This window comes from Lissotriton helveticus, chromosome 5_1 (genome assembly GCF_964261635.1).
Source record: "Lissotriton helveticus chromosome 5_1, aLisHel1.1, whole genome shotgun sequence".
Taxonomy (NCBI): domain Eukaryota; kingdom Metazoa; phylum Chordata; class Amphibia; order Caudata; family Salamandridae; genus Lissotriton; species Lissotriton helveticus.
Window position 1 is genome coordinate 1,348,647,434 of NC_136065.1, and position 27,914 is coordinate 1,348,675,347.

Below are 27,914 nucleotides of genomic sequence, written 5' to 3' on the forward strand. Positions count from 1 at the left end.
TCAAAAAGGCATTATTGAGGAAAAACACTGAGGATACAATGGTGTTAAAATACCTAACACACCTACTAGACTGCAAGTTAACATTTGCAAATACTCTTAGCTGCAATAGTGACCTACACGAGAGGTCACATAGGAAAAAGCTTCTTTGCAGCTTCGGTAATAAAAAGGTTTTTAGAAGGGGCAAAGAACTGCATCACCAACATCCGCAGAAATGTTTCCGGGGGGGGCAACATTTTAACTTCATCACCATCCTCCGACATGATTGAGCACAAGTATTAAATACATTAAGAAAAATCTAATAAGACAAAGTTCTTAAATAAACAATGAAACCCAAAGGGGGAAGAGAAAAATCTTGTGAGGCGACACAGCAGACGACCTGGCAACTACAATAAAACAGAGGGAAAAACTAAAAATGGCCGGAAAAAATCAAAAACATTCTAAATCAGGTTGATGTGGTTCTTGAGCATGGGTACTCACAAACTTTCTCTCAGGGGCCAAATTAACAGTGTGGTTTGTGGCCCGGGCGGGGTCAGTGGTGGAGGGGGTGGGGTTCTAGAGCAACAAAAAAACCTGTGACCATGAGGTTGAACACATGCCCCTGCAGCGGACGCCTTCGTCCACTGAGCCACCAGACCGGGACACACACATCTTTTTTTCTCTCTCTCTCTCTCTCTCTCTCTCTCTCTCTCTCTCGCTCTCTCTCTCTCTCTCTCACTCTCTCTCTCTCGCTCCCTTTCTCTCTCTCTCTGTATCTCTCCCTCTATCTCTGTCTCCCTCCCTCTCTCTATCTCTGTCTCCCTCCCTCTCTCTATCTCTATCTCCTTCCCTCTCTCTATCACTGTCTCCCTCCCTCTCCCTATCTCTCTCTCTCCCTCCCTCTGTTTCCTACTCTTTCTCCTTCCCTCTGTCTCCATCCCTCTGTCTCCCTCCCTCTGTCTCCCTCCCTCTGTCTCCCTCCCTCTGCCTCCCTCCCTCTGTCTCCCTCCCTCTGCCTGTCTCCCTCTGTTTGTCTCCCTCTGTCTGTCGCCCTCTGTCTGTCGCCCTTTGTCACCCTCTGTCTCCCTCTGTCTGACTCCCTCCCTCTGTCTCCCTCCTTTTCTCTCTCTCCCTCTGTCTCCCTCTCTGTCTCTCTGTCTGTCCCTGTCTCTGCCTCTATCTGTCTGTACCTGTCTCTATCTGTCCCTGTTTCTATCCCTCTGTCTCCCTCTTCGTCTCTCTGTCTCTGTCTGTCTCTATCTCTGTCTGTCTCTGTCTCCCACCCTCCCTCTCTCTCTCTCTCTCTCTGTCCCTCCCTCTCCATCTCCCTCTCTCTCTCCCTCTCTCTCTCCTTCTGTCTCACTCACTCTGTCCATCTTCCTCTCTCTCTCTGTCTCCCTCTATCTGTCTCCCTCCCTCTCTCTCTCCCTGTCTCCCTCTCCGTTCCTCTGTCTCCGACCCATACACACAACCACACACGCGCAACCACACAAACCACATATACAACCACACACACTTAACCACAGCCATACATACAACCACACACACCCACACACACAACCACACACACCTAACCACACCCATACACACAAAATCACACACACACACACACAACCACACACACAACCACATCATCAGTGCACGCTTTCACCGGGCACAAACACCACCAGCCGTCAGTGCAAGCTTTCACCAGCACACACCACCGGACGTCAGTGCACTCTTTCACCGGGCTCAAACACCACCAGCCGTCAGTGCACGCTGCCACCAGGCACACACCACCAGACGTCAGTGTACGCTTTCACCAGGCACACACACACCACCAGCCGTCAGTGCACGCTTTCACCAGGCACACACTCACCACCAGCCATCAGTGCACGCTTTCACCAGGCACACACTCACCACCAGCCGTCAGTGCATGCTTCCACCAGGCATACACACCACCAGCCGTCAGTGCATGCTTCCACCAGGCACACAAACCACCAGCTGGCAGTGCACTCTTCCACCAGGCACACACACCACCAGCCATCAGTGCACAATTTCTACAGGCACACACACCACCAGCCATCAGTGCACACATCAATTGTTAACGTATCCACAATTAACTATTGTAGCAATCGCAGTATGGCGCACTTTACTTTTAAATATATTCATCTAAAGTGCAGCATGCTATCATTACTACAAAAATAAATACACATTTTTTTCCTACAATTTATTGACTTTTGTTGCAATTGGTGTTGCAATATTTAGTAATGCCAATAGGTCAAACTTAATTAATGCGAGACCTATTGCATTGCAAATGCTTGTTTTTCCTTTTGGCTCTGTCTCTCTCTTTATCTCTCCTCTGCTCTTACACCTCCCTTTGTCTCAACATGGAGGGTTAATGACATTTTTCACTACAACATTGTCAAAATCGAATTTTCCTTTTTTTATTCAAATTTTTGTCATATTGTTCTTTAAATGTAGTTATTTCAGTCCTTAGTGTTTTTTCCAGAGTTTTTTCACTCTTAGTTGTATACAGCACTCATGGAATTTCATAAGAAAGAAATTTTCAATTTCAATCCGGTCTGTCACTTCACAGTTTTTAAACTACAAATGTTGGCACTAACCCTGCTCCCCAAACGCCCCCACTCGCGCCCCGTAGCTTTTTATCTGATCGTTGTGGCCTGCTGTGAGGGACTAAAGCTCACATCCCCTGCCTAAGACTTTCTAATTGTGCTGCTCGTAGGCATCAGCAGCTCCCCAAGGACTCAACATCATCTCCTAAGACCTGGGATGGGAGGAGATGCACCATGCTGTTTCTCCTCTGTCGGCCCATTGTCATTCTACCCATGAGGAACGGCTGACTCTGTGACCTGCTGAGAGTCGCACTCGGGCTGTAGCAGCAGCCTTTCAGGTGTTGCCCCAGCAGGAAAGTCGGCCAAGATACGTGGGCCCCTCCTCTAGAACCAGGCCTGGATCCAGGGGGGGCAAGCGCCCCACCTTGCCCCCCCCTGCGGACGCCCATGGTAGCCTGCATCCACATTGAATCTAAATCTGGTACTCACTCAACTAATGAAGGCACCCTTTGAGACTTTACGCAAAGCTACCTCAAAGATGCTCAGGCTAAAAACAGCATTCCTGGTGGCTGTAACATCTCTTTGCAGGGTGAGTGGAATACAAGACCTCACAATTCAAGAGACATATTTACAGGATCCCAAGGAAATAATTGTCATGAGGACAGATGCACAACTCTTCTCTTACCTAAGATACTTTTACACTTCCACATAAATCAAACAATACAAATTCCAAGTTTTTTCCAACACCCAAAAATTCAAGCAGAATTGTGCCATAATGTACTACATTGAAAAGACAAAAACAAGCAGGAAGATAAAGAAACTATTTGTCTTTTTTGCAAACAACAATAGGGGAAAACCTGTAACAAAGGGCATAATTGCCAGATGGATAACAAAACTATTCAACTATGCCACACAAGTACGGGGGACTCGCTAACCTTAACCCCAAAGGCACAATTAACAAGGAAAAAAAAGCAACCATTGCCTTTCAAGCAAATACACCCTCAAAGGATATATGTATGACAGCAACGTGTTGCTCTGTACACATGTTCAAAAGCACCACTGAAAAGACATTCAAATGAACAAGGACGCTCAAATGGGACAAATAGTGTTAAAACAACTGTCTACAAATCTAAGTACATCTTCAACCCAACCACTGCTAAACTAACAAAGATGCTACAGTTTCAATGCACAGCATGTGAATCCAAAAAAGATTCACTCTGCAAAATGAATAGTTTGTTATTTGTAGGTGTAGTTTTGCAGCTTGAAGGATTTTCTTGATTCTAAGCGACCCACCCGCCTCCACCAACAAGATTGAAGGAGAGAACCGACAAAAAATAGAATCCGAAGATGGCGACCAAAGGTGGGTACGACATCACAAGAAGCACCAAATGGAGGATTTGTCAACGCCCAACAATAACTAAAACCAAAACAAGAAGGACTACAAAAAAGTGGAGAGTTCCAGACCCAACCACTACATGGCAGAATAATGTGAATCCAGAAAAATCTTCAAGCTGCAAAACTACACCTACAGGCAAGAAAATATTTGTTCCACCTTTGCAGAACAATTCATCAGAATGTATCTGTTTTTCTTGCTGCATTCCCCATCTGATTAAGCCAATATCTGTTTGTTTCTAGGCTGATTCAGCACACAAAGAATCTTATGTCAAGTGAGGAGAAGCTGTGCATTAAGGTGCTCCGAACTCTGCAGCAGATGTTGGTCAAAAAGAACAACTTTGGGGACCGGGTGAGTAAGTGAGCAGATGATAAAAAGAAAGTACAAGAGTAGGTGGAATAGGAAATGGGTACATGAAGAAACAAGGCTGGAGGATCCTTGAACAGTTAGGACAGGGATAGTGCAGCCAGGTGTGGAGGGAAAGTGCTAAAGTACAGGTAGTGTAAAGAGAAAGGGTAGATGATGAGTAGTGAGTCTATAATCAAAGTGAAACGAGAAGAAAAGTAGAGTATAAGAGCAACAAGGATAGGAAACAAAAATAGGGGCTGGTTAGGCACGAAGGTCAATACAGGAGGTGGGACATGCTGAGTGTATAACATAGCTTGCATGCGAAGTATTGTAGTTAGCTTTGCAATGTAGGAGGGGAAGAGTATCTTCTGCTCTGTCACCCAACCTATAGATACGTTTGAGCGGGTTAGATGTGTGCACTATGGACAATGGTGTTCTCTCTTATGAGTTAATATTTTATGTGCAGAGGCCATCTCATGGAATAAAATTAATTTCCTTTCTTTCTTGTCAGGGGGGAGTTTTGAGAAAAATGCTTTTAAGTAATTATCTGCAAAACAAGAAGTCAAACCCTAAGGTGGAAATCCTTGACATTGGGGTCGGAGGTAAGAAAGTGGCGAGAACTGAGGCTGGCTGTGACTCGTTGTTAGTGTTGTGCTCTGTTGCCTAAGTGCCTGTCTGGAATGTGGTATGCTGCTGGCCCCGTGGATAAGTAATAATGTTTTGTGCTTCTGGCTCTGTGGCTCTGCATACACATCCACCTGATGCTATGGCTCCCTGGTAATGCTCTGTTGAAGTAAGTAACGTACCAGCCACAAGACTGTGAACATGCTTTAAAGAACCAGCTCAGGATCTTGTGTGCATTGTTCACTTTGGTAATCACTGTTAGTGTTTTGTTATTCTCTCTCCATGGATCCCTCCCAATCCTACTCTCTAAGGATTGTATTGATGTTAGTGGTGTTCACTAATAGTGCCATCGATATATGATAGTGCTAAACCTTCTCACCCTCATGGAGCGATAAAGGTGCAGTAAACTAAGGTTTGTGGATCTTTTTCATGCAAACTGGGAGTTATTGAGCTACAAGATATTAATCGTGTGCTAAGTAAATTCCTGAATATTGAATCTGCTAGTTACGATAGCTACTCATGACTTTAGCTAATGTAATATCAGATTTTACTGCTGGGTAGAGGAGAAGAAATAACTTTTTAATGAGCTTGCAATAAAACGTCAACATTTCATAAAAACAAGAGAAGATTTGTTCCTCAATTGTTCTTCATCCCATTGGGTGCTGTACAGGCCTATTTCAGCTCTGCTTTTTCCCTTCTCTACAGGCCAAGACCAAGACTGGGCAATTATTGCTGCAGTTCAATGCAAGCTGGACCGGGAGGGAGCCACAAAGCTTGTGTCTGACCTGATAATGAACTCAAAGAATGACAAGATTTTCCAAGAGAGCATCCTTCTGGCCATCCGATTGCTGGATGGAGGGAACACTGAGATCCAGGTATGCCTGTGGTAGGCGAATCCAGTGGATACGAGACTGTATACAAATGCTGGAAGGCCTAGATCAAACAAACTAGAGGTTGTATTTTAACACAATCTAAGCTATTCTTGAGCAAACCAACATGCTTGGAGGAGGGGTGGGGCCAATACACCAAATGGTCACAGTTGAGTTAATCTTGAGAAGATCCTGATAGTGAATGAGGAGGAGTAGGCACAGGCTGACAGGAATTAGCAGAATGATCCTCACAATAAAGGAGAAGATCAACATAGTGTTGGGGGATGGGGATCCTAGATTCTGGAGGCGAGACTGACAGAATAAGCGGAGATCTGTGCAGATTCAGCTAACTGTAGGGTGGGGTAAAGTAGGCAAAAGTAAGAGCAGAAGCGAAAGAGTAAAGGGTGGAGTATATCTTCATTTAAATAGCAAACTGAAATAGAAATCCAGGTAGGCCTGAAATAGGTTAATCCGATGAAGAAGGGTTTGTACACATTGAGAGCAAGATTTTTATGAAAAAGAATTTCAGTTTGAGAGAGCTATGCAAATAAAGCCGGATGCCGATCAACCTGGAGAAGGGAGGAGGGGCTGCACAGGTGATACTCCGGTCTGGAGTAGATTCACATACACATTGAGATATGCCTAAGTATCTAGGTACAAGTTGATATAGTGGTGTGTAAGAACACATATAGACGTCGGTAACGGGAGCAGTTAAGTGTGCAGTTTAGACCTACATTTCTTTAATCCACGATTCAGAACACCAGTGTCTCAAGTCTATGATGAGGCCACCTGGTGGGTCTTGTGCAATCAATTAATAACAAACTTGGTATTGTTGAAAATGGAAGTAGAAGGGTACAGCCCCGTAAAGCTTTACATCTGCAGGAAAATGAGGTCGCAATCTCCTCTTTACACAGTTCGGGAAACCTTAATGCATTCAAATAAACGCAATTAAGAGTGGAGCATACCAACATAACGATGGGAAAGGATGAATAGGTAAACTTTCAGCACACCAGGTTATTAAGGGATTGAAATCGACCCTGATAAGTAGTGATAGTCAAGAACAAACTAACGTGGTGAGGGAGAGAGTAAGACATAAAAGTGTAAACCTGGAACAGGCTAGCACTACAACGTCGAGGAATTAAAACATACAATTATAAGCTAGCCTGGAATGTACGAACATTGTAAAGGGGACATATAGAAATAAGTATGAGCACAAAAAGTCTAGGAGTGGCTTCAATTACAGGACAAGTTGCCATTGACGAAAATGGGAGGGCTCCAGCCCCGCATGAGTAGGAATGGGGACTGTGGATGGAAGGTCAACGCGGATGATCCTCTGCAGCTGGAGGGTAATGTATCAGGGATCCCCGAATAAAAAGAGGTGAGCGGGGATGGTAGATGCACTGAGTACCAGCAAGCTCACAGATGACTGCACAATACAAGATAGTTATGTGGAATGTCTGTGGTCTCATTGGCTAAAAAATCTATACAGAGTGCCGTCTTTTCTCAGGCAGCATAGGTGTTATTTCCAGAAAAAGTGGAAAGGCCAGTTTTACTTCTCCCCTTTCTCTTCGTATGCTCAAGGAGTGCCTATTTGGTGGCACCTGGGGTTCTCTTCCGGTTTGTCATAGAGGGCAGATACATCCTCCAACGTGGCACATTAGATGGAAGAGAACTGTGTATAGTCAATAATTATGCTCCTAACAATGATGACAGAGCATTCTATTGCAAGGTGTAATACCTACTGGTTGAGTTTATGGATGCCGTGATACTAAGGGCGGGAGATTGCAATTGTGTGCTGGATGGAACTATGGATAAACACCCCTCAAAGGAACGTGCTAAAACAGCTATGGTTTCAGCCTTGGAGGAGGTGATGCAAATATGCGGTGTGTGTATGGAATAACACACCACAGATATGGAATACTTGTGTCCCTCTTTGATGCATAACACATTTAATAGGCTGGATCATTTCCTGATTTCAGGTGAGTCACCCCATTGAAATGAAATGAAATTTGATTTATAAAGCGCATGGCTGCCCTAGAGCGTCCCAGCGCTAACTAACTAATAACAGAAGACTCTGGGGGTATCGGGATTTTTATGGTGATTTGGGGAAAAGAAATGTTTTAAGGGATTTCCTGAAATGAAGATAAGAGAATTCCATCCGGATATCCCTGGGGAGAGCATTCCAGGTTTTTGCTGCATTCAGTGAGAAGCGACGGCCTCCAGTGCAAGCCTTCCTTACTCTTGAGACAATTGCAAGATTGTCCCCATCGGACCGTAGAGCCCGGGCCGGTCTATAAGGACAGATCAGATTCCTTAGGGCCGGAGGGCCCTTGCCTTGCAGTGTCTTGTGCGTGATACAAAGTGATTTAAAGGCGATTCGTTCTTGAATTGGGAGCCAGTGGAGGGCTCTCAGCAATGGTTTGGCTGAAGCTCTTCTAGGCGCCCCCATAAGCAGCCTGGCAGCAGCGTTCTGCGCCCGCTGCAAGATGTTAATTGTGGCCTTTGGTGCTGCTAGCAGAAGGGCGTTGCCATAATCCAGTCTGGATAAAATTAGGGCCTGGATTAGTAGCTTCCTGGATTGAAAAGGCAGGAGGGGGAGGACTTTCCGTGCTGCGCGAAGCAGGCCAAAGCATCCACCTGCCACTTTCTGTGCCTGAGTCTTGAAAGTTAATTGGGGTTCGAACCAGACCCCAAGGCTTTTAATTTTCTCCTTTGATGGGGGTGGTTCACCCATGCAGGACGGCCAGTACTCTGTGGGCAAGGATGTGAATTGATGACCCAAAACCATGATCTCGGTTTTTGCTCCGTTCAATTTGAGCTTCAAGCCGGTCATCCAGGTGAAGATTGCAGTAAGGCAGCTCGAGAGGTTGTCTGAGCATCCCTCCTGTTGTGTCAGCGAGACGACTAGTTGTGTGTCGTCTGCATAGCTGATGGATTTGATCCCAAAAGGGGCTACTACCTCCTCCAGCGGGGCCATGTAAACGTTAAACAGCGTGGGGCTCAGGGAGGATCCCTGAGGGACCCCACACTGGAGGGGTGTAGACTTTGACATAATGCCATTTTCCCAAATCCTGAAGGATCGATTGTTCAGGAAGGATTCCAGCCATCTGAGAGCTGACCCTACAATGCCTAGTTTGGCAAGCCGGTGGACCAATGTTGCATGGTCCACGGTATCAGATGCAGCGCTCTGATCCAGGAGGATCAGGGCCGCTGATCCTCCCGAATCTAAGATGCATCTTGCCTCCTCCGCCACTACTATAAGGGCTGTGTCAGTGCCCTGTCCTGGGCGAAAACCCGTTTGGGAGTCGCTCAGTAGGCCATTACACTCCAAAAATCCTGAGAGCTGTTGATTTACTAGCTTTTCAGCGATTTTGCCCAATCCCGGTAGCAGGGAGATCGGGCGAAAATTAGCCGGGTTGGTGGTATCTAGTCCCGGTTTCTTTAGGAGCGTTATAATTCTGGCCTGTTTCCAGCTCGGGGGGACTACGCCATTGGTGAATGAGGAGTTTAACAGATCTGTGGCAAGGGGGGCAATGGTGTCAGCGATTTGCTTAAGGACGTGCATGGGCGCTGGATCAGATGGAGATCCGCTATGCACCAAGGTTAGAGTTTTACAGAAATCCTCCCTGGTAATGCATCTAAGCAGATCCAGCCGGGGACTAGTTGTTGAGAGGGGGGGGGTCTCAGTGGTTGGAGTTATGCCGTTTCTGGTAGACTATCGAGGATTTTCTGTATTTTATCATCAAAATATTCTGCCAGCTGGTCACACCTTGCTTTGGTGTCCTCTTGTGCGGTTGGTGGGGACGGGATTTTAAGAAGTTGATTAACAAACATAAACGTTTCCCTAGAGGAGTTAGCCGAAAGTTTAATTTTCTCCTCAAAGAAAGATGCCTTGGTTTTCTGCCGTGCAGCTTTATAGAGTCTTAAGGCGGCCTGGTAGGAGGTTTTGCTGTTGGCTGCCCAGTCCCTCCTCCAGATGCGTTCAAACTTTTTGCAGGATTTTCTGAGTTCTCTTAGCTCTGTGGTGTACCATGGGGATTTAAAGGTGCAACTCTTTTTTGTCACCATTTTGAGAGGCAGAACCGTATTCAGGGCGCTATTAAGCCAATTCTGAAAATTTGAATCTGCTAGCAAGACATCTGATTCTGCAGCAGGAGCCGATAGTTCTAGCGTTTGTTTCAGAGCTTCCACCGATAGCTTTGGCCAGGCTCTCTGTAATATGCGAGGACGCGGGGCACTTCTCTCCTCCGATCGAATTTCCCACGAGAATGGGACTACAAAGTGGTCGGACCATGGTAGGGGCAGTGGGGATTTGACTCAAAGCTGGTTATTATTTGAAAAGACCGGGTCCAGCAAGTGTCCCCTGATATGGGTGGCTTCTTTATTTAACAGTGTCAATTCAAAGGCTTTGAGATTGAGGATGAGGTCTGTGGCCATTTTATCATTGGGATCATCAAAATGTAGGTTCAGATCTCCCAAAACCAGAAAGTTGGATGCCCGAGCTGCTGCAGCTAAAGTAGCTTCTAGTAGAGAGTCTGTAAAATGTTTTATGCAGCCCGGCGGACGGTAGATAAGAAATCCTGAAAGGGAGCAGGTGGAGGTAAGCTGAATGCTGAAATAGGCACTTTCTGTATCTAAAATGCCACAGTCCTCAAATCCACAGATCAGAGAGTCTTTGTGAATTAAAGCAAGACCACCTCCCTTCCCTTTGTCGCTATGCTGACTCTGAATATGAAATCCACTTGGGAGAGCAGAGATAATGTCAAATAAATTCTGCGTTGGGAGATAACCATGTCTCCGTTAAGAAGAGCAGGTCAAGGCGGCACTCTTCGATCAATAGATTGATCTCTACCGCATGCTTAGGTAGTGATCTGCAGTTTAGTAGCGCCATCCTCACCTCCCTGCCGGCCACTTTACCGTTAGTCCCCACGGGGATGGAGTCAGGACAAAGTAGGCACCGACAAAGTTGTTTGTTAGTCCAATCAAGCTGGTGGCACCACTGACCGCTCTTGTCTTGTAGCGCCAGGGGTTCTTTATTTGAATATCTTATTGGTCCCGTAGGGTCCACGGGCATAGTGGTAGGCCCTAGGCCCGGTCTGGCCCGGACGGGCCCAGACGGGCTTGCCTCTGGCGCGCCATCGGCGCGCCCGCTGCGCCCACCCGCTGCGCGGACGGGAAATGGACTTCATTTTATAGCGCTCGGGCCGTGATTCGCCCGACCGCTAGTGCGCCAACCGTGCCTTTTCCCCTAAGATGGCGGCCAAAGTCGTCGCCCTCCGGGTGGCTGTCTACAACCGAGTGGAGCCCTAAATCGGCCCTCGGTATGCTTCGCACAGGTATTGTAAAGCGCCTCAACTATGCCAGGCAGGCAGGTTACACAGTGCAAAATTTACGAGTAAACAATTTTTAAAAACAGATTTTAGTGCAAATAGGCATAAAATAAAAACAAGTGGTCTGAGGCCTAACTCCCGGCTTTCCGCCTCAGGAGTCTCTGTTATGAGTGAGAAAGGTTGTAGTTTGTGCTGGCGCTTACCAATTTATAGCGCTCGGGCCGTGATTCGCCCGACCGCTAGTGCGCCAACCGTGCCTTTTCCCCTAAGATGGCGGCCAAAGTCGTCGCCCTCCGGGTGGCTGTCTACAACCGAGTGGAGCCCTAAATCGGCCGTCGGTATGCTTCGCACAGGTATTGTAAAGCGCCTCAACTATGCCAGGCAGGCAGGTTACACAGTGCAAAATTTACGAGTAAACAATTTTTTAAAAACAGATTTTAGATTCATGATGCGCATTATCTGGGCAGGTTCCTTTCTGACCCCTCTCCATTATTGTTTGAGTTTGAGGGGGAGAGGAAGCACCATCATCCAGAAGAATGCCTTCAGGGGGTCCTCTGGACCCTACATGCCGTGATGCTCTGGATGGCTCATTGGCTGCCTGGTTGGAGACCATCCAGGGTTTGCCAGATTATAGAGCCAATATATGGGAGGCGATTAATGCTCTGGTAAGGAGTGAATGCCTAGGCAAGGTCTATGGGGTTAAGCAGCAACTGCAGAGAGATCTGAAGCTACAGAAGAAGGTGCAACACAGTCAAACTGCATCCCCTGAGAGGCAGGCTGAGTTGTTAGGGTTCAGAAGAATCTTGGAAGAATTATGGGGCAGGTTAGATGGCCTGACACCAAAAGAGTATGGCCAGAGACTACACAAGGAGAGAGACAAGTCCAGTAGGTTATTGGCCCGGATACTTAAATACAGACAGGCATTACTCGTTTGGATGGTATGGGAAGCTGCAATAAACGGTACACTCTGCGATCATTTGCAGTGGCAGACCCTGACATGACTGATCAGGTTACTGATATCCTAGGGATGGTGGAGCTACCAAACCTCCCTGATCCACTCAGTGCAGGGCTTGAAGTTGAGATTGCCTTAAAGTTGAGGGAGGCCCTGAAAACTAAGCAGAAAGGCGAAATTCCAGGCTGGGATGGCTTCCCGGTGGAGTTCCTTTAGACTTTTGCACCAAAGCTATCTGAGACGTTTTGAAGGTATTTAGGGGTGCTAGAATGAGTGGCACCTTGCTTCTACATGATACTCAAGCTGGGTGGTGACCCAGTGTAACCCTCTGAGGCCTCTGACGATAATTAATAGTAAAAATAACGATCTGTGTAAGGTCCTTGTGGGGAGGCTGAGGTCAGTGGTGGGCTCTTTGCTCCACAAGGATCAATCCGGCTTCACACTGGGCTGGAGTATGGCTATAAATATTTATAGGCCGGGACATATCCTCCATTTGCTGGGAAATATGGAAGAGGAGCTTGCAATTGTGACCTTGAAAAGGCATTCAACACACTAAACTGGGTATATTTTATGGAGGTCCTGCAACTTATGGGAGTCAGACGGATTTTTCATAGCTGGGTGTGACTGCTATATACAAATCCCAGGGCCTGGGTTATGAGTGGGGGTATGGTCTCCACAGCCTGAGACATAGGTGAGGTACTAGGCAGGGTTATCCTCCTTCACCCCTACTCTATTCCGTGGCAATGGAGCCTTTGTGGATGAGGCTCAGGAAAGAAATTGGAGGAAGGGAGATCAAGGTTGGCGACATCACACATGTGGTCTCCCTAAATGCAGATGCTGTATTGTTCTATTTGAGGCGGCCCAGCAATTTGGTCCCATGGTCTGTTGGTTTGCTTTGATGAGTTTGGTGACAAAGCATGGCTTATGATTAATATAAAAAACATTGTTGTTCCCACTGGGGACATGGGTGGAGAGCCCAGGGCTGTAGCTGCCTGTCGGGCGTTAACTGGGAAACGGATATATACAGATATATTAGTTTTATGGTAGCAACTTCCACTGATAAACAATACTAGTACAATTGGGGGAGAGTGCCGAAAGGTTTGCAGACATCAATAGGTATTTAGAATGAGCTTCCCATTTCCATTATGGAGAGGATTGCTATTGCGAAAATGGTGTTCCTCAAGCGTTGCCTTTACATCTTGAAAAATGCAGCGTGTCCACAGCTTCCAGACACTTCTCAAAAGCTGAACAGGCTGCTGGTGTCTTTGGTGTGAGCCAGAACATAATACATAGTAGCCTTGGATATGCTAAAATGTAACTAGGAGAAGGGGGGGAGGGGCTGGGCCTCCCGGAGATGGAATTGTATTATTATGCTGCTGACATGCAACATGCTGCTCATTGAGGATTGGGGAGGATAACTGACAAAAATGCATGTTAAAAGAGACATGTGATGATACACCACTGATAGAACTGCTCATGAGGAGAGCCGGGGTGCCCAGGTAATACCACTATATTGTGAGACAGACTGCTCTGGTCTGGGAATGCAGAACTAGTAGGGTCCCTAAGCGATTGCCTTTTGCAAAGGAATTGGAGTTGTGGGATGAACAGCCCTTCAAATGCAGTGGTGGCTTGTGAACTTAGAAAGTGGTGGAACGTAATTGCATTCATCGATTTTGCAAGAGTGCAGTTAATGATGTTTGGTAATTATGTTCTCTTTTCTGTACAACCAAAAAATAAAGCAATTTAAAAAAAGCTGTCTCTAGGCCACACCTGAAATTCATGATAGCCAGTTCCCTATAAAAGAACTAGATCACATACATTTATCCTAGTCATTCGAGTCTCTTGAAGGCTCTCTTTATTGAGAGCAGTCACAAGTGCAGGCCTGACGGTGATGAGCTGGAAGGAAGGGAGATTCAGCAACAGGATGAGTTAGATGGGGGAGATATTCATTACATTTCAGGAAGCTCATGAGGCATTTACAGTGGGCCCCTGTCAGTTACTGAAGTACACCAGGATTGCCAGGACAACCAGAGAGATTTGGACTGACTTTCCAAATACGCCTCTCCGGACTGAAATACTATAAGCAGTCCCGTGACTTGGAACAAGTGGACACTTGATGATCTTGATGTGCAATTCCCTGAAGGCGGAGGTACCCAACAGGGTGTTGAGCACCGGGCTAACCTGGGAGGGTGGTTTGGGTGACCAACTCACTGATAGGGTGTGGGCTACGACATATGCCCTGGTTAAAGGGATCTCTGGTAATGCTAGATTTAAATCGACACATCTCAACTATGTGCATCACACATATCTAACTCTGATTAAATTAAGGAGAATTTATCCAAATAGGTCTGGTAAGTGCCCCCATTGGTGTGGGGTCGAAGGGCCCTTCTTCATGCACCTCATGTGTACTTGAGACAAACATTTTGAACGATTAGACTAAATTTGCAGAAAGGCTGCATTGGTCTACGGAGATATCTATATAGCTTCTCCCAAACAGTGTCTATTGGGTATAGTAGCAAAACTAAAGAAGAAAAGGATGCAATATAAAGTTGTGCATTTAGCACTGGTGTTAGCAAAAGGATGCATAGCTATAGGGTGGCTGGGGACAAGAAACACTAATACAGCTCTCTGGATTAGAGATATGACAGAGAGGACATTGGCTGAGGACACCTTTATGAGGCGATCCTGAAGAGACGACAAGGTGTAAAACAATCTTGCTACTTGGGCGACCAAATTACAGGGTTTTGGGTGAAAGGACGTTCAGATGTTGCAATTAGTAACACTTACGCAAAATGCAGACCATGCTAGACTGCACTAATGAATAGGTACTAGGCTGGGGCGAGGCACCTTATGCAGTGAGTGGGGTATAATCACAGATACGTACAGTACTGATATTGATTGGATTCAGAATAGCAGGCAGGGAGAGATAGTTATCTGGCTTAAAATGTATAAGTGGGTCAAAATGAGATGGTATTTTCATGAGAGAAGCATTCAACATAATTGTTGTTGTTTCCTAAGGTATTTTAACCTGAGAAAATGGCAAATACATATATTGAAGTATGAGTAGCCTAAACCATAGTTGACAACGATTCACATTCCATACCATAAGGTTGGCTTTCAGGAATTCTTAGCGTTTTGAATGACAACACTTTGCATACGCAGCTTTGGGGGGCCATACCATTAATGGAGAAAACAAGACTACAAGTTCCAGCATGCAACTTCCATTGGCTAAAAATATTTTAAAAAAACGTTTATGGTGACTCTGGCAGGCCGTTTGCAGCTCTACCGAATTATGAAAGAAGGAGAACAAACACAGAGATAAGACAGAAACTGCAGAGCCACAACAAAGGGATAAGGAGGGAAGCAGGTAATAGATACAGGCGAATATACATCACTATATAGATCACTGCACACACCTACGGTGTACTTCGATCTCACTGGAGCGCAGCCATTAGCATTTCACTTTCCTCCTCCGAGGCCGTTTCTGATGATCAGATGGTTAGACTTCACTAAAAAGAACGCCATTGATTGGTCCTAAGGCTGCCATGTCCTTACTGTACGACCTCCTTCAGCATCTGGCGTATCACTGACACGTGTCTATGACTCTAGGCAGCGCATTATGTTTTGTTTATTGCTCGTCTCCAAGCTTACTGTCAATCAAAGTTGAAGAAAGTGCTTTTGCATCCTTATGGCATTCCTGGTATGCAAGAAGTGATTGCTCCCTCTGCCCTTCTCATGGTTGATCCTTTACTCCGTTTACATTCTTCTGCCTTCTTCTGTTCCACACGAGTGCACAGTTTCACTCCTCCATTTGAAAAAGGAGCTGAAGTCTCCTCTCTTTTAACAGCCCTACATTCACCAGTGACAAGAAAACTCCCAGATGAGAACTCCTCATTCCTCCTTCGACTCCAGCTGCGTGTTATGGATCATCTTCAATCATTCCCTGCAAACCCTTTCTTTCCAAATTGTATGTTTCTTCTCATATAGCGCCCTCCTCGATCATCTACATGAAAGCGCTTACGAATTAGGGGTAAGCTCCATTAATAAGGTTTCTGATCATTACACCATCAACTAATCCAGCAAATAACGAAAACAGATCAGCATGAGCCTGGTCACCTGGATAAGCATCACTGTAGCTGCTTAAGTCAGTATCCCTCATTTTCCCTCTCGATTCTCCCACTCTGTACATACATTACAAGTGAGTTTAGCCAACAAGCGGGTCTCCATTTGTGAATATTCTCACATGAGGACTGATCTATCTGTACAGACAAGGTCCCCACGGTACTTTACGGTGTTCAGATGAGTAGTTAAAACGCATGCTCATAGTTTACTTTCGAGCTGTAATACCCTAGCGGTTTTGTCTCTATGCAAACATGATAATGAAGCTCTGAGGTGGGCTAGATGGAAAACCTTCTTAGCCTCCTGAGTTGTCTAGCTAGCATTATTGCCTTTGCATTGGCTTCCAGTGCATCTCATAAATAGTGCTACAAAATGTCAGATGCACAAAAATGTATAAGAAAAGGGTGTATTTTTTTCCGACAGTGTAGAGAGTGTCTGGCCGTGAAGAATACTTTTTAAATGAGATAATTAGCTCTTGGAATGTAAAAATTATGTTAACTGGGTGAAAATATTTTGCACATTAAACACAAAGTTTCTATTTAGGGAAAAAGTGTATCACAACCCCAAATACAGTAAAATGACTCCTCTACATCAGTAAGCTATTGTAGCTTCTGGATAAAGCTCTTACACTGTGCCTCCACAGAAATAATGCAAACGTTTGCAACTGTGGTATTACTACAAATAGCCTTACATACTCCAAACAAGCATTGTCAAAGCCTTTGGTACCTATTGGTTTTGTCAATGGTTGGCTAAAGAATTTAAAAGAAAGCCTTTTCCACGGCCATGTCATTATGTAAGTGTGCACACCACTCATGCGCGTGCCTACAAAATTACATGGGCGCTTTTTTAGGGCTCGGCCTACGCCCCCCCAGCGTCAGCAGGGGGCGGAGCTCCGAGCTCCTATTGTTAAGGGGTTTCTGAATCGTGCAGGAAAAATTCCTTAGTGCGCGAGATTTTTCAGTACTTTTAGTTCCAATCTGAATGGTAATTGGTCCTCGCTGTGCCGTGTTTATATTAGTCGTAATGCAATAGGCCATATATTTTACTCGTGGGCCACTTCCTGCATATCGTGTGCGGTTACGCGCAGGGCCGTCCATAAATTTTAATTAGGAGCTGTCAGGGAGCCGCTGTAATGGAATCCAGATGCTCTGGGCGCATTCACCATTCTGCAGTGCGTTTTGAGGGCGCGCGTTCGTGTGCATCGTTTCATGTGTAAGTGTATACGGTATGGGCTAAGGGATGGCAGAACACAATTTGATTCGTTATCAATTTTCACCTTTTGCAAATAAATGAAGGGTCTAGTGTTTTGACAACTCGTATAGAAGTAACCGTGTTTATGTATACATTTCTGGCAGAAGGCTAAAACGTGCAAACTGTCAGTCCTCTCTGGAAGCTGTTACAAAATATGATTTTACAAAGAGGCAAATCATCATCCGGCCATATCAGCAGTCGTGCATAACATTTTTTTCAAAATGCAGCAGGAAAGCCACTCGTTCAGTACGGGGGAGAGATTAAATAAATGTTACTTGACTTTTCATCTACAGTGGCAGTTCCTTTACACGATAGCAAATTACAACTTGTGAGTAGGCAGCGGGAGTGAAGAAACAGTAAGTGGAGCTTGTGCAGTGGTAGTGTTGCTTAGCTATGATTGTGCAGCAGGTGCAGTGGCACCAGTGTGTGGCGTAGTTGCCATTCATGGAGCAGGTGAGGTGTTATCAGTGTTACTTAGCTATGATTGCGCAGCAGGTGTAGTACCACCAGTGTGGCGTAGCTACCATTGTGCAGTAGGTGCAGTGGCATCAGTGTGGCGTAGCTATCATTGGTGCAGCAGGTGCAGTGGCACCAGTGTGTGGCGTAGTTACCATTCGTGGAGCAGGTGAGGTGTTATCAGTGTTACTTAGCTATGAATGCGCAGCAGGTGCAGTGGCACCAGTGTGGCGTAGCTATCATTGGTGCAGCAGGTGCAGTGGTACCGGTGAGTGGTAGCTACCATTGGTGGAGCTGGTGCAGTGGTAGTGTTGCTTAGCTATGATTGTGCAGCAGGTGCAGTGGCACCAGTGTGGCGTAGCTATCATTGGTGCAGCATGTGCAGTGGTACCGGTGATTGGTAGCTAGCATTGGTGGAGCTGGTGCAGTGGTAGTGTTGCTTAGCTATGATTGTGCAGCAGGTGCAGTGGCACCAGTGTGTGGCGTAGTTACAATTCGTGGAGCAGGTGAGGTGTTATCAGTGTGTTACTTAGCTATGATTGCGCAGCAGGTGTAGTACCACCAGTGTGGCGTAGCTACCATTGTGCAGCAGGTGCAGTGGCACCAGTGTGGCATAGTCACACACACCACCAGCCATCAGTGCACGCATCAATTGTTAACGCATCCACAATTAACTATTGTAGCAATCTCAGTATGGTACACTTTACTTTTAAACATATTCATGTAAAGCACAGCATGCCACCATTGCTACAATTCAAATCTAACCCACATTATTCCACTACACACCACATGCACACACTCCATAACACATGGCGAAAAGACATTGCCATTTACAATGCCATTAGCTCAAACTCAAATAAATCCGAGCCCGATTGCATTTCCAATGCTTGTTTTCTTTGTAGTTACCAATCCGAGTAGCATCGGTAACTAAAACATAAAAATGTGCAAAGCTTTTTTTTAAAATCAGGGTGGGGTGAAAGCAACACAGGATCGTGGCGATGAAAAAATGCTGGAGGATGCAGATGAGGAGACTGGACGAAACATGGAGGCGTGGGTGGGGGTTTGGAAGCAACGGAGGACGCAGGCGAGGAGAAGCAGAGGACAGAGAGAGAGCAAAATGGACTATCGAGGGAACAAAATGGCAAAAGAGCAACGTGGAGCAGGCAGGGAAAGTACATGGGCAAAAAAGCAATAGGGGGAAGTACACAGTGACAAGTGCAACATGGAGGGGTGGGGAAAAGCACATGGGTGACAGGGATCAACACAGAATGCGGAGGAGACAATGCTGAAAAATACATGCATTCCCATAGCTTGCCTAAACAAAAAGAAAAGAGTAGTGCTTTAAAAGCAAGCAAACAAACAGCAAGCAAAAGCAGTGGAAGCATAGAAGCCAGCAAAAGAGGTGGCTAAGAGGCTATATTTCATGGGAGGGGCAAACACAAGATTGACAAACTGGGATACAAATTAGAAGCAGGCAAATGACAGTGATAGGAAAGTCAACCAGTGGTAAGCAAGTCACGTGTATGTTCTTGGTAAACCCATATTGTCTTGCAACAGAAAGCAAATGCGCTGTTTAGTAGGCAACATTAAAGGAGGGCCTCAGTGACTTAGCAAAGATGCAATGAGCCTCCATTCAGACAATAAATATGTCCTCACACCTCCCATGCCCACCACATACACAACCAGGGAGCGTGTGACACTACAAAGCAGACCAGAGTGACAAATGGCAAATTAGGCTGAAATATCTTGGCATATAAGAGTGGCACTGGACCCTCAGAGCTCCACAGTGCACAAATTACACTGCCCCAGCTGCTCTTGACCCAAATACTGATGCACTCTACTGTTTCAATTGTAGCTGTACCCCAGAACTTACTAAAGCTCTCTCGACTCCCTCTCACTCCTAGAATTCCATTTACAACCTGATGAAGGGGGACAACAAATCAGAGAAGTTCTTCAAGGTCCTGAACGATCGCATGAAGAGCGCCCAGCAAGAGATTAAATCTATGGTCTCGGTGAACATGAGTGACTTGGGCAACCAGGAGGAAAGAGAAACGGTGCCAGAGCCCTCGTCCAAAGGTGAGAGAGCCGACACAGAGCATACATCAGAGGTGCCTTTGTAGGCTATATTCAAAGGTGAGATAGGTGGGAGACACCCTTACATGTCCCTCCCTAAAGGTGTGACTGTCTTCATTGCCTGTATGTACTGGTGAGAAGACTACTGTAGATCCCACGACTACAGGTGAGATGGCCACAGAGGGAGTGAATGGGTGAACGTAAAGGAGACTGACCCATCTGAAGGTGAAAGAGATTATGTCAGAGGCCATATCCAAAGGCAAGAGACAGAGCCCTACTTCCTGTCCAAAGTGTGTACACAGACCCTGTGTATGAAGGTGAGACAGACCGACACAGAGTCCATGATTAAAGGACTGGAGATTGGAGAAGTGTGGCTCAATGGTTAGAGCGGCAGACCCTGATGCAGAGGTCTAGCCCGGGACCAGGGTTCAATTCCCCGCCTCGGCGGGTCTTGGGCTCAAAATTCCACGGACCTGATAATTCTCGCCTCGGTGCCTATTCCAATCATGGAGTCCTACTCTGCAACTCTGGGCAATAGCTTGCTTAATCTCCACAACGGCCCTCACAACGCTAAGGATGCCTGGCCTCCACCTTGGGGGTGCCCAGGAGTGGACACCTCACAGGCAAAGCCAGGATGGGTTCCACAGCGGTATTCGTACAAGCGCCTTGAGACCCTTGTGGGTGAGTAGTGCGCTATACAAGTATCAATTTACAATTTATTAAAGGGGAAAGAGATGCATTATAGGCCATTTCTAAAGGTGAGAAAGGTGAGCGAGACACCCAAACAGGGCCAGACTGGCTACCGGGCAGTTGAGTGTGCTGCCGTGCTGGGGGCTAATTTCGTTGATGGGGTCCTGAGTGTGCAAAACGAAATTTGTTTTGCTTTTTTATTTAAATTGCACGCAGGTCCCCATCAACGAAATAAGCCCCCACCACAGAGAAATTAGCCCCTAGCTCGGCAGCACACACAACTGCCCGGTAGCCAGTCCGGCCGTGCACCCAAATGCTCACCTCTAAAGAGGAGAAAGTTGCTGTCAGTGCCCATGTCTAAAGGTGGATGTGTTGGTCACAGAGGGCATGACTAGAGATAAGAGAAACTGTCACTGAGTGCATGTCTAAAGGTGAGAGAGACTGCCTCCAAGAGCGTGTCGAAAGGTGAGACACCCACACTGCCTACATCTTATGGGGAGAAAAAGATCATCAATTGCCCTATGAAGATGAAAAAGACTGACAGTGCCCATGTTTAAAGAAAGAGGTGACTACAGTCCATGTCCAAAGGTGAGAGAGACAGCTACATGGCAATGTCTAAAGGTGGGATAGACTCCCTCTTGGCTAACAGGGAGAGAGACAGCTCCAAAGCGCATGTCTAAACATGAGCAAGCTGGCCACATAACTCTCATCTAAAGATGAATGGCATTACAAGCATCCACTACCAATGACAGTATTCATCTCTTTCTGATCCTCTCTCTCTCGCCTCCTGCTCTCTCTCTACCAGTTCTTCTGCCATTCTCCTCATTGTGCTCTTTGTTCCTCCATCATTACTGGTCATCGACCCGGAAGTGCTTTACTTTTTCAGCTGTCTCCTTGCTCTCTCCCTCATTGTTGTGCATCCTGCTCCAGCCCCTCGCTTCCGCTTCCTCTCTGGTTTGCATGCTGAAGCTGCAGTATCACAATCATCTCATTCTAGTGCTCAAACCTGGTGGATTGTCTCTAACCCTGAGTTCTACATGTCTGTCTAGGACATGTCGTGCTGCTCTCTCTCTGACCTTGGCATATATGTCCAGGACGCATCCAGCAGCTCTGAACCTAAAATCAGCACCTCTTCTCGTCTTGTGCCCTTCTCTACTCCTGAGCTCTGCGTCTATCTTGAACCCACCTCGCTGCTCTGTACTCACCAGAATGTGCCCTCACTCTCTAATAGGGAGCCTCAGTCTCTATCACGGACGCATGCTCCTGCTCTCACCCTGGGGTCTGCTCACTCTTCAGGTGCACCGCCCCCCCCCCCCCCCCCCCCCCCCCCCGCCTCCCCTCCTCCCAGCTCCTCTCTCTGTCCAGGGCTCATGGTGCGACTGTCTCTCTGGATTCCAGTTCTCTGTCTATCACTCTTCCCTCACTCGCCTCTGCTTTTGTATTCAGGACGCGCTGCCACTGTGGCACTGAGCAATGCTTCTTTATCCGGGAGCCACCCATCTCTTGCAGAACTAGGCTCTTCCTTTAAACCCCGAACAGACCCTGTTGCACTAACTTTGGGATCAGCATCTGTAAGGCGCACCCTACTACTACGTCACTAAGCCTAGAAGTTAGGTGGTTTATTGTCTCTTTAAACGTTTGCTGTGTTCTATCCATGTAATGGCTGGATCAACTGTGGCTGAGGTTGGGATTCCTGGGATAAAGTTCTGCTCTGTGATTAGCAGGGCACCCACAACGTTTATCCTTCCTGTGCCAGGCACGGTTTCCAGCCTAGTACTTTGGACTTTTTCTTTTGACCCCTGCACTGTGACCCTCCGCATGGATGATAATGTACTAGCACTGCAGCGCAGATGGTATCAATATTTTGAGGTTCTGCGCATTATAATCACCTCATGCCAATCCAGCTCACCTTCTGGCACCGGGTGGGAGGCACAGGCGCCATTGCTTGAACTCTGAAGCATCTTCTAGCTCTTTAACCCATGCTCTGCCTCTCTAACTAGGACGGAGCAACCAGTACATGCTGCCTCCCGCCCCCTCGCGCTACGCAGTGAGCACGCAGTTCCGCAAAGGGCACGAGCTGAGCGAGAGCGGCGAGAGCAACGAGATGGGGCCGGTGGTGCTGATCATGAAGCCAATCTTGCGGTTCCTTCAACTGCTGTGCGAAAACCATAACCCGGATCTACAGGTGAGTGACAGGAACTATCACCATGACTACAGGTGAATGACAGGTATCCATTGAGGTGACCGGCCATAGCCAATGCCCTGACTTGCAAGTGAGTGGCACGAGCCACACTCTCGACTGTGATGTGATTGACAGGAACGAAAGGCACCATGCAGGTCACATTAAATATATAAATAAATAAATAATACATGTCTCCGCTCCCTTCACTTATTGCTTTCTTCTCTATCAACCCCCACTCCGCTGTTTTTTACTCTTATTCAGTTTGATGACCATCCGTCCTCCTCCAATCTCCCCTCGCACATTCAGCATTCACTATCTGCCTTCTATCTTTTTAAAATCAACCATCCTGTCTGTCTTATTCTTATTGTTGCATTTTTCATCATCCCTTGCCACATCCTCTTTCCACCACCAATCCCTACAGACTTTATTTTCTGTCTCCTATGAACTTGTTTCTCACTTATGGCATTATAGCATTCCTGACCTGGTCAGAACCGGTCGCTCCACCCGCTCCTGAGCTGCCTGGTGTCGTTTCCATATTGCTACCTCCTTCTGCATTGCTCGCTCCTGGGCTGCCTGGTATCGTTTTCTTCATTGCTGTGCCTGCTATTGTTTCTACGTTGATTAGCCTAATTTTGTTTCTAAATTGCTTTGCCTGGTATCGTATCCACACTGCCTTTGTGAGTCGCATCTAGGCCTGCCTGGTATCATTTCTACTTTGCTTTGCCTGGTATCGCTGCTTTGGTGGTTCGTGTCTGTGCCAGATTGTGCCCCCGATCCCGTCTTGCATTGTTTTGGTGCCATTTGTTGTGCCTCTCCTGCTCCCCCGTGGCCCCACCCCGTTCCCTCCAGCATCTCCGGACCTCGCAACCCCGCTCCCGCCTCCCAGCTGCTCCTCCCTCCCTCCGCCCCCTCCGCTCTCCACTTATGGCAGTCGCATACGCGCAGCGTTCACGCACAGCGTGCGCGCCCTATGCACGCCGAAGGCGCACCAAAGGCAAGCCCGTCTACGCTCGTCCGCGCCTGGACCGCGCCCAGCGCCAGACCCCTTGGATCCCGCAAACTCCACCCCTCCCGCCGAACTTACGACGCCGCAACCCTCACTGCACTCAACACCGGCCGCCTCCACGACTGCCACCAAGCCGCCCCAGGCCGTACCCATGGACCCTTCACCTGCCAATCCTGCAAGTTCTGCTGCATCAGGACCCACTCTACAACCACAAACGCCAAACAGAGCTCCAAGAACAACCACCTGAAGTGCATCTTGCTCAACACCCGCTCGGTCCACAGACACGCCATTGAACTATGGAACCTACTCGACACCACTTCACCGGACGTCGCCTTTCTCACGGAAACCTGGATGAATGCCTCTTCAGCACCCGACATCGCCATAGCCATCCCGGACGAATACAAGATCATCCGAAGAGACCGCATCAACCAAACAGGAGGAGGCATCGCCATCGTCCACAAGAACACCATCCGCATCTCGACCAACTCCGACGACACCCTCATAGCCACCGAACACCTCCACTTCCAGATACACACCGACCCCAAGACCACACTCAGAGGCACCCTCATTTACAGACCTCCAGGACCCCACACACAATTCAGCGAAGACATTGCTGACTTGTTAGCCCACACGCCCTCCCCTCCGAAGACTACATTCTCCTAGGGGACCTCAACTTCCACCTGGAGAATAACAACAACAACAACACCACCACCCTGCTGGAGAACCTCGCCAATCTCGGACTCAAACAACTGGTGAACACCCCCACCCACTACGCCGGACACACGCTCGACCCAATCTTCTCCTCCAGCAAGCACATCTCCTTCAATCACACCACGGGGCACCACTGGACGGACCACAGCTGCGTCCACTTCAGCTTCAGAAAGACCACGACCCACCACCACCCGCAACAGGTTCCCTGCAGAAACTGGAACAAAATTACCACCGACCAGCTCACCACATCTCTGAACCAAAACCCTCCCGCCATATCAACGGACCCTAATCAAGCAGCCATCAATCTCGAACAGTGGATCACCCACTGCGCTAACGAACTAGCACCCTTGAAAAACCATTCCAACATCCAGGAAGCAAAAAAGCCTCCTGGTTCAACGACGACCTCAAGAACTCCAAAAAGAACTGCCGCACCCTCGAGAAAGCCTGGCGAAGAAACCCAACCACAGACAACATGACCGCCCTCAAGAACGCCACCCGCAAACACCACCAGCTGATCCGCACCACCAAGAAATCTACATTCAAGGATCGATTAGACAACAACGCCCACAACAGCAAGGAACGCTTCAGCATTGTCAAACAGCTCACCAATCCCGGCGCCGGCAACAACGGCATCACTCCCTCTCAAGACCTCTGCGATTCTCTAGCCTCGTTCTTCCACAGCAAGATTGTAGACATACATAACAGCTTCGGTGACCAGCCCACTCCCCTCACAACTGAACCGAAACCCCCCACCACCACCCTCCGCGCCTGGACCCCAATCAGCACCGATGACACTATCCACCGGATGAACTCCATCCACTCCGGACCGCCAACCGACCCATGCCCCCATCACATCTTCAACAAGGCCGACTCCGTCATCGCACCCCAACTCCGGGACATTATCAACTGCTCCTTCAACACCGCTACCTTCCCAGAAAGCTGGAAACATGCCGAGCTCAGCGCCCTCCTGAAGAAACCTACAGCAGACCCCACCGAACTTAAGAACTACCGCCCCATCTCGCTCCTCCCGTTTACCGCCAAAGTCATAGAGAAGACCGTCAACAGTCAGCTCGCCACCTTCCTTGAGTCTAACAACTCCCTCAACCGCTCACAATGTGGCTTCCGAGCCAACCACATCACCGAAACCGCCCTCATCGCAGCCACAGACGACATCCGGACACTGCTCGACAACGGGGAAACTGCGGCCATCATCCTCCTGGACCTTTCCGCAGCGTTCGACATGGTCTGCCACCGCACACTTGTACAACGCCTCAGGAACGTCGGGATACAAGATAAGGCATTGGATTGGATCATCTCTTTCCTCGCCGGAAGAACCCAGAGAGTCCGCCTCCCCCCTTTCAGATCAGAGGCCACCGAAGTCATATGCGGCGTTCCACAAGGATCATCGCTCAGCCCCACCCTCTTCAACGTGTACATGAGCCCCCTCGCAGCCATCGCACGCCAACACAACCTCAACATTATCTCCTACGCAGACGACACCCAGCTGATCCTCTCCCTTATCAAAGACCCAACCACCGCCAAAACCAACCTACACGAAGGGATGAAAGACGTAGCCGAATGGATGAAGAACAGCCGCCTAAAACTGAACTCCGACAAGACGGAAGTACTCATCCTAGGATCATCCCCCTCTGCCTGGGACGACTCATGGTGGCCCCCGGCCCTAGGCAGCGCACCCAAACCAACGGACCATGCTCGCAACCTGGGATTCATCCTAGACTCCTCCCTCTCGATGACCAGACAAGTCAACGCCATCTCATCATCATGTTTTAACATCCTACGCATGCTCCGAAAGATCTTTCGATGGATCCCCACCGAAACAAGGAAGACGGTCACCCAAGCACTTGTCACCAGCCGACTGGACTATGGAAACACCCTCTACGCCGGAACCACAGCCAAATTGCAGAAAAGACTTCAACGCATTCAAAACGCCTCCCCTCGGCTCATCCTAGACATACCTCGCCACAACCACATATCCGGTCACCTGAGAGACCTGCACTGGCTCCCCGTCAACAAGAGAATCACGTTCCGTCTCCTCACCCACGCACACAAGGCCCTCCACGACCTAGGACCTAGATACCTCGACACTCGCCTGGAAGAGGTGTGGCGCCGCGGCCAGGGCGACTGACTCTGGAATCTGGGGATCACGGTTCGATCCCCGGCTCCGGCAGCAGATTAGCCCAGCACCATGGGACTCTGGGCAATATCTTGCTTAATCTTCCCGACGGCCCCCAGCGCCTAGAGACCCTTACGGGTGATTGTGCGCTTTACAAATGTGGATTATTATTATTATTATTATTATTACCTTTTACACCCCCACCCGCCAACTACGTTCGTCCAACCAAGCCCTCGCCGCAATTCCACGCATCCGAAAAGTCACCATGGGAGGAAGATCCTTCTCCTACTTGGCGGCCAAGACCTGGAACTCCCTCCCCACCCACCTCCGTCTCACACAGAACCACCTCTCCTTCAGAAAGCAACTCAAAACCTGGCTGTTTGATCAGTAGCGAACCCCTCTTCCTTAAGCGCCTTGAGACCCTCTGGGTGAGTAGCGCGCTATACAAATTTCTGACTTGACTTGACTTGACTCTAGCTTTTTTCATGGGTTCTCTCTGTTTAGAGATAACCCAACTCTAAAGTAGTTCTCTGTACAAGGCGCTCTCCTCTTCTCGGTAGAGTTGAGCTTTATGAAAATTCGAAATTAATAAATAAGCCTGAACCCTGACTTGCACACGTGCGACAGAAATCACAAACCAGCCCTATTTGCAAGTCAGGGAATGGTGCCATAACCAAACTTGCAGGTGAGTGAGAGGCCCATTCCCCACCCACAAGAACACTGTGACTTTGTTTTGTGTAGTTTGCCCCCTCTTCTGTATTAACTGTACACCTCTGCCTGCAGGTATTCAAAGGGAAGCATAGCAAATAAGCATTTTATATGTTTGTTTTTGTGGTGCACAGCTCAGTGTGGAACACCGTTTTTGCAGCATTAGTCATGTTCTTTTCACACTCCTGTATATAATGGTGAGATGTTGGATAGTGGTAAAGATGTGTAACACTTTCACGCCAGGTTGTGTCCTTAGGAAGGTCTCTTAGGACAAAGACTGGAACTCAGGATGTGCTGCTATTTTGCATCATCCCATTCATTTGTCTACTGTTGCTTTCTGTTCAGGAATTAAGAAATATTTATCTTCAAGACTTCTGTATCCCTTTTTCAGCAGTAGGGTGGTACAGACCCTGAGTCTTCGAGCAGTAGCGCTATTACAGCCTGAGGCAGCCGCGGTTTAACTTTTTTTGAGTGTGTTAGGGCTCTTTCTGTTGATTACGGCTGCTGTGTGGTGATAAACTGTAAATATGACATCAG

General features: G+C 47.7%; 1 protein-coding gene across 1 annotated transcript in view; it reads left to right on the top strand.

The window, feature by feature from the left end:
- Nucleotides 1-27,914, top strand: part of ITPR3 (inositol 1,4,5-trisphosphate receptor type 3) — a 568,454-nt gene that overhangs the window by 473,011 nt on the left and 67,529 nt on the right. Inside the window, exons 37-41 of the mRNA XM_078644240.1 lie at nucleotides 4,167-4,275; nucleotides 4,784-4,874; nucleotides 5,602-5,771; nucleotides 19,778-19,949; nucleotides 22,637-22,821. Of these exons, the coding sequence (XP_078500366.1) occupies nucleotides 4,167-4,275; nucleotides 4,784-4,874; nucleotides 5,602-5,771; nucleotides 19,778-19,949; nucleotides 22,637-22,821 (727 nt within the window). The remainder of the gene's footprint in view (nucleotides 1-4,166; nucleotides 4,276-4,783; nucleotides 4,875-5,601; nucleotides 5,772-19,777; nucleotides 19,950-22,636; nucleotides 22,822-27,914) is intronic.